This window comes from Elephantulus edwardii, unplaced genomic scaffold (genome assembly GCF_000299155.1).
Source record: "Elephantulus edwardii isolate Elephantulus edwardi_28Jun2011 unplaced genomic scaffold, EleEdw1.0 scaffold00075, whole genome shotgun sequence".
Taxonomy (NCBI): domain Eukaryota; kingdom Metazoa; phylum Chordata; class Mammalia; order Macroscelidea; family Macroscelididae; genus Elephantulus; species Elephantulus edwardii.
In genome coordinates this window covers 6,033,092-6,040,883 of record NW_006399825.1, presented here as the reverse complement: position 1 = coordinate 6,040,883, position 7,792 = coordinate 6,033,092, and the positions used below count along the sequence as shown (strand labels likewise).

At 39.8% G+C, this 7,792-nt stretch overlaps 1 protein-coding gene across 1 annotated transcript in view; it reads right to left on the bottom strand.

Annotated features, from left to right (window-relative positions):
• The window catches only part of AOX1 (aldehyde oxidase 1), a 129,356-nt gene that overhangs the window by 90,699 nt on the left and 30,865 nt on the right, over positions 1 to 7,792 (bottom strand). The window contains exon 10 of the mRNA XM_006889140.1: positions 6,449 to 6,541. Within this exon, the coding sequence (XP_006889202.1) occupies positions 6,449 to 6,541 (93 nt within the window). The remainder of the gene's footprint in view (positions 1 to 6,448; positions 6,542 to 7,792) is intronic.

The window sequence follows — 7,792 nt, the reverse complement described above, 5'->3', positions numbered from 1 at the left end:
ACCCAGTTTAACCCTCTCCAGGACAAATCTGTTTGTTTTCCTAGCAGTCCATGGTATTCTCAATACTCTTCTCCAGCACCACAGCTCAAAGGCATCTATTCTCCTTCTATCCTCCTTGGTCAAACAACATAGTATGGTCAAAACTTGGGACAAGAAAATTTATTATTATAATGAAAAATCTTGGTCATCATGGATTCCAGCTCATGGTAAGCCCAAGCGTATGAGTAAAACTGTTTCATAGACTTTTCTAGGACGGGGTTTTCCTTACCCCCAGGAGTGGATTCCCAGACCTTTCTGAAATGCTTGTTGGGAACCCCAATCTCCAAACTTTCAGTTAGCATCCGAATGTTGAGCTGTGCCACCAGGCACTCTATTAATATTACTATTTATGAGTTTTTAGGCTCATAAGTATTATAAAGACCAGCTTTGTTGTTCCTTATTTGTCATTAGCAGAAAATGGCAGCTGAATCCCAGGACAGTAGGAAATGCCACCTGTCTGTTCTATTGTCTGGGTCCTCTCCAGAGCTGCGGAGGCCCTGACAAATCTAAGTTCTCTCTGCTTCTGAGGAGGGTTGCTGGATTTGGATCAGCTGAACTTAGGTATGGTATTAGTATTCCCAGTCGTAGCCCAATGTGATAAGTTAAAGCTGTTAAGAAATGAGAGAACTGGTAGGTAGTAATTGTTGCTAGCTGCTGTTGGTTTACACTAAGTTTATGCATTTTGCATGTTTTCACTCATTAGAACCAATGTGACAGAGTAGAACTGTCTTATATAGTTTTAATTTTATTTATTATTATTATGACTTTTTTTTTGTCCAGGATGGCTTTATTAAAGTCCTATGCTGTAGAAAGTCATTCAAGTGATGAGAAAAACATTAACATGAAACAAGCACTTAATCTGGTATTCCCTAAAATACCATTTATTATTTTAAGGTTGAGTAAAAGTTTACAAACCATATTGGTTTTGCATTCAATAGTTCATAAACTTTTTGCTATATGCCATTAATTATAATTGATTAATAGAGTTAATTTATTATAATGTCTAACCAAACCCTTATATGTTGCCATTCTCTCCACTCAAGTTATGTATTTATTTATTTTTACTCTTTTCTCCCTTCCTTCTCATCACTGTGAACCCGAAAGATTGATTCTACCTGAATGTAAACCTTTCCTTAGCTTTTTTTCATCACAGTGGTTTTGTACTATAACTATCCTTTTAAAAAATAATTTTATTTGAGTTAAAGTTTATAAATCACACCCATATATAGTTTTCATAGCTGTAAGGAAGGAAATAGAATTCTTAAGAAAGTAGAACGCCTGCACACCTATGTTTATCATGGCTTTGTTTGCAGTAGTAAAGAGCTGAAAACAACCCAAGTGCCCATCAACAAATGAATAGATAGAGAAGCTCTGGCATATTCACAGAATGGAATCCTATGCAGCATTAAAAAACAAGGAACTCATGAAATATTATGCAAAATGGATGACCCTGGAGGACATTATGCTGAATGAAATATCTTAGTCACAAAAGAACAAATATTGCATAGGGCCAATGTGGTAAAAAGGAACTGCCATCAGGGTTGAGGAAAGACAGAAAAGGAGGGGAGGAATGATGTATATTGCATTGAAACAGATGAGAGAGAGAACTGTTTAAAAGGGACATATGAGTGGGTATTCTTGTCATTACAGAAGTCCAGAGTGAAGGCTGCATAGTGGAGTGGACTTGGGGAGAAGGATTGCATAACAATGAGAGAGGTTTTCTTTTCAAGGAGAAGAGTGAATTGGGGGAGCAGGGGTGGGTAGGGAGAAAAGTGCAACGATGAATTGATTGGAAACTTTAAGTCGCTGTAAACTTTCATTAAAATTAATCACAAAAAAAAGAAAGAAAATAGAATGCCACCAGGTCTTTCTACTCTGGGTTAAAACCTTGTGAGTTGAAATTACCAACCTTTAGGTTAACAACCAAGTGCTTAACCATTGCACTACCAGGGCTCTTTTGATGGGTAATTAGACTCTGCTTAAGTAATAGCAGTGAAGGAGCAAAATCAGGGGACAGCATATTTGTAAGGTAGTTTGTCTTTGGCTTGAGGTTGCAAATACTCAGAGCGCCTTTCCTCCCTTTATTTGTCTTGTTCTAGTGTCCTTTGGTAGAATTGTGAGTTCCTGAAGAGCAAGTGAGCCGTGAATTACTGACTGACTGCCAAACAAATAGGCATTAATTAGCACACGCTTTGGTCATCGCTCTCAAAGCAGTTTACTTACTTACGTTTGGGGAATGTTGGAATGCCTTTTCTTCATACTGTTTATTAACTAAACAATTTTTCTATGTTAGTTTGCTTACAAAGTTTGTATACAATGTATTCCACATTGTGTTTCATACAATCATTCCAATGCATTGTGGTTGTTTGTTATGTGCTGTCGAACATGTAGCGACCCTATATGTAACAGCTCTGAACCCTGCTCTATCCTGTGCCCACCTTAATGTCTCTGACACACCTGCTCCCATTACCCTAGTCACTGTATCAATCCATTTAATCAATGGTCTTCCTCGTTTGCACTGTTCCTCCACCCTCCCAAGCATAATGTCTGTATCCAAGGACTGGTCTCTCCTTGCAACATGCCCAAAGTATGTCAGATGAAGCTTCAGAATCCTTGCCTCCAAGGAGCCCCCCGGTTTAACCCTCTCCAGGACGAATCTGTTTGTTTTCGTAGCAGTACATGGTACCCTCAATACTCTTGGCTATATTTTATAAAATAAATCACTATTGGACATTGCCCATTATCATTGCTGTTGTTGTTTTAAGTGCTGTCAAGTTGTAGACAATTCATAGCGACCTATGAATGAAAGACCTGAACATTTGTATAACTCTCATCTTTTCTCCAGGTTCATAGGGTTTCTGGGGGCAAGCTATTTAGGAGGCAAGCTTGTTTTAATTGGGGAGCTCCACCGAACACTGTCCACCATGGGTAACCATTATCACATTTGACACATCAGTGTTATAGTGCTCAGTTTTACAGCAACCACGAGTTACCTCTGCACGGCAAGTGGATAGACCTACTATTTGATGGCACTTAACAGCAACAGCATAGAGTTGGCCTAGTGGACAGAAAGTGATGCTACCAAGCCAAAGATAGGTGACTCTAATCTGCAGCCCTCTGGCAGTTTTTAATTGTTTTTGGTCAAACATTCTACTAGGTCATATAGCCCAGGTCTGCCCACTTGCTTGCCCATCATTACCCTATTTATTAATTTTTACTGAATTCTTAAAAAATTTGTTTCCTGAAAGTCTGGTCTCCAGAGGTGTGCAGTGATCCTCATCTGTCCAATGTGGTAACTACTTTGAGGTAGACTGAAATGTCCCTACATTCCTGACTATAACAATGTAAGAAGCTGCTGACAGAGGCTATGCCTCTCTGGCAGATCAAACTCACAGCCATTCCATGGGAGAAAGACAGACAGTCCCGTCCCATTGAATTCACAATCTTGGAAACCCACTGGAGTGTCAACTGTAAGTCAGTTCTGATTCAACACCAATGAGAGAAAGAGATATGTGGACATTTACAATTAAGTTTATGCCGCTGGCAAAATTGAAGGCTATCCAAAAAGCTTTTAAAGAGTCAATGAATTCTATCAACTTCTGTTTCTTCTTTTTTGAGGATGATGTATCGAAAACAAGGGATCAAGTATGCTAAGCTTGAGTACTTTTCTTTGTTTTTAAGTATAACTCCTTAAGGTGTAGAAAGTGAAGGAGAAGCGAGCTGATATTTATCTGGTTATTTTAATTAGCACAAATTTCAAACTCAGCTTAAAGCCAGATTTTGGACATTTGGTTTGGCCATTTCCCTGGCTTCTATTGTGTGAGACCTCATTTGTGTGAGGCAGGACACAGCTGTGCTGAGGAAATCCCGTTTCTTGTAACTCTTTTCACATTTTTTAATCCACATCTGGTCACAGATCTAGCTTGTTCTCAGTGGAGTTAAAAAGGCTTCAATATTGTTTGATTCTCAGAAAGGGCCTTTTGTTTTAACGGAACCCATGTTTCTTAGTCATGAGTCCACAAACACGCAGCAGTTGTCTGAAACACTTAATTGTACTTAAGATTTAGAGGAAAATCAAGCCCAAACAAGATACCGTGTATGCCATATGGATTAGCATTCTAAAGTTTAAATGAACATTTAAGATTATAGCTTTCCCTACTTTCTGGAAAGTTAAGGTGGGGCATATCTGACTCTAGTGTATTCTGCCCCCACCGCTTTCTTTGCACACTTGAGGCTCTTGAGAATCAAGAGGAACTTTCTGGAGCACTAGGTGCTGCTCACTTTAAAGAAGGCTTACAGCACCACAGAAGTCCCTGGGTGGGGGTGGGGGGTTAACTTGCTGGAGTGCAAACAGAAAGGCTGAACGTTCATCCACAGGCACCTTGGAAGACAGGCCTGGTTATCTTCCGGGAAATCAGCCATTAAAACCCCTTGGAGTACAGTCCTCCTGTGACACACAGGGATTGCCAGAACCTGGCATCAACTTGACGGCAGTTGGCTTGGTACAGTTCCAGACTTTCTAGAGGCCCAGAGAAGGGCGAATTGTTCTATTGCTCCCTCAGATTTCAGGGTCTGGCTCTAGTTTGGCTGTAGAGAGTAAGTTGAGCAGACAATTCAAATAGGCAGTTGGACAGGCGATGAGGTGGGTCTTGGGAGACGGGGAGTTAGAGAGTAATAAAAGAGTTCATAAATGGCAATTGGAAGATCTGTGACTTTATAATCTGACCACTGGCATTTTGGGACCTTTTGCAAACTCACTTTTGTCATTCTTTCCTCATCTTTAAAATGAGAGGTCTAATTTATACTGAGGATTTTAAATTGGGATCTGAGGGGCTCAGGGACAGAGAGACGGGGAGGGATGGTGAAAAGTCTTCCATTGCCCTCAAACAGCAGTTTATGTTAAGATTTGTTTGAGGAGAGTAGTGCTAAAGCTGAAGCCTGAAACCCAGCAGGTTCAATGATGTTTGGTGTGAAGATTAGGGGAAAGGTCTTCTACTCCCTCAAACTATGCACTCTACTACCCCCTCTCTTTCCCCCTCCCTCTGGCACACGAGGTTTAAATACATCTAAGCTCTTTCTTCAATTTTAAAGAATGACATTCAGGTGTGCTGTGTGAATTGTTCCAAGTCGAAGCTGTGAAACAATGGGGCTCAGCAAAAATCCATGTAAGAGTCCTTCCCTTATTTGCAGGTGTGACAGAGCCAAGGAAAGACCAGTAAGTCCGGTTGATGCTTGTTAGAGGCCAGAGGCCAGGAAGTAGGACTCCTGGCTGGCAGTGATGTAGCCCTTGTGAATCCCTGTCTTGCTCTCCATTGGGATCTATGAATACACCATGGCCTACAGGTTGGTTTTGATGAAAACTTTCAGCTCATTGCATCTCTTTGTTAGCCCAAGTTAGCGAAAGCCCTTTTACCACCGTATCCTATGACATTCAAGTTCCTCACCTGTGCATTCACTTTCTTACCAGTCATTGGCTGTGTGCTTTTTATATGTATATATAGTGCTAGGAGCTGTAGGGGATGAAGAAAGGAGTAAAATAAAATTTCTTTGATTAAAAATAAGTCATTGGGTGGAGCAAATGGTTGTTCTCATGGAAAGGGTAGAGGTTCAAGTCCCTGCAGTTGGTAGGGGAAAAAAGCTCTGCCATTGAAAACACCATAGGGCCCATTTCCACTCGGAAACACATGCGGTGGCCATGGTTGAAAACTACTCAACATGCTCAACAGTAACGTCTTTCTTTTCTGGTTGGAAAATTTGCTCTGCATTCTGAAAGCGAAGTCTAGAGTGTTTTCTCCTTGATTCTGTGAGTTCTCACTTTGCATGATGTCATTCTTTGTACACAGCAGGCCGTTTGGTTTGGTTGCAGAGAGCAAACAGGAAACAAATCAAATGGCTGGTTGGACAGGTCATGAGGTGGGTCTCGGGGGTAGGGTAGTAAGTAGGACAAGAAAAGAACTGTGAGTTGGAAATTGAGTACCCTACGGCTTTATGATCTGACTAGGAGTGCTTGTCCAGGCAGATTGTCAAGAAACTGGAAGTATTCAAGTATCAGACAATATTTCTTCCCTCTCCATGGGATTGACAGTCCAATTAATGTTCAGTGTCTGTTCTTTCTCTGTATCTTCTCTATGAAAGCGATTCTTTGCATTTATTTTCTTTGGACAATCATTATAGTTTATGAGCAAGAAGCCTGCAGATAGCTTTAAGGTCTTACAAATCAATACCTTATACATCGTGCATGACAGTAAAATTTCATGGTGGGAAATACAATGTTATATGAGAAAAATGGCAAAAGGTGGAACCTACATAAAACTGACAAGTGTAGACGAAGTTCTGAATTTTCAGGCAAAAATACATCCCGTGTAGACATTATTTCATTGATATTTTACTAAGGAAACCAAGAACTCACCATCGCTTGCTTTAGATACCACATAGAGCTCGGAAATTCTAACAGGATAGAGAAGAATTGGATGAAAACACCCTTGAGATTTCATGGCAGGTCCTGAAAAGTGAATATAGTTTAGAATTAGGAAATATAAAATGACGTTTTGTTTTTGTGATGATTTTTCCCCCAATAATATTGTGTTTTCCACAAAAGTTTACACAGCTGATTAAGTTCCCATTTAACATTTTCTGTACTTCTTTTCAATACTCCTGTATTGGCTACATTTTTCACAAATGTGTCATCTTTCTCCTTACTTCCATTCTGATAGTTCAGTTTCCATTAATCTAGTTTCCTGGTCTCCCTTATTTTCTTATCTTTGCTTTAGGATAGATGTTGATCATTTTGGTTTGATTTACTTTTTTAAAGGAGCATAGCATTCATGAGTGATATTATTTATTTCATCTACCAATTTAGTATATGTAGCTAAAAGGTGATTTCCAGGAGCAGTTTCAGTTGAAAGTTTAAAGCATACCTTAGGGTGATAGATAGTCTTAGGAGTTCCTTTGAATTCAACTGGCCCAGTAACCCTGGACTTGTTCAAGAATTTGAATGTTGCTCTACGTATTTCTCTCCTTCTATAGGGACACATCTATTGTGTCCTGATCAGAACGGTTGGTAGTGTGATGGGGCACCATCTGGTTCTTCTGATCTGAAGCAAGGTGAAGTACTAGTTCACACAAGCTATTAGTCCCTTAAATTACTTTCTCCTTTGAGTTTTCAGTTTCCTTCTTTCTCTTTTGCTCCAGACAGATAGAAGCCACAGTTGTATCTTGGGTGTCACTTTCAAGTTCTTAAGACACCAGGTGCTATTTACCAAACTCAGATATAGGACATAATTTTTATCACCTGTATTATGCCAGTCAACTGAGTTATCCCTTGAGACTATGGTCAAACCCAAAAAACAAATCCTGGGAATGTTTGGTTATTTCTAAGACATATACTTCTTAGAAATTTATAAGCACAACATTCATGGTGATTGTTACAAAATCTTGTTGTTACAGCAATTAGCAAAAATGGCTCTTATTCTTGTGTACTTCCTGGTGACAATATATAACTTTGCAAGTTGTGCATTTGCTAAGATATCATAGCAATGAAATTGTGTTACAAAGTATTTAGATAGAAATAATAATAGTAGTAGTAGTAGTAGTTGTTGTTGTTTGTTATGTGCCGTCGAGTCCTTTGCGACTCATACCGACCCTATGCACAACAGCCCTAAATCCTGCTCTATCCTGCGCCAACCGCACTGCCTCTGACACACCCATCCTGATTACCCCAGTCACCGAATCAATCCATCTCATAGAGGGTCTT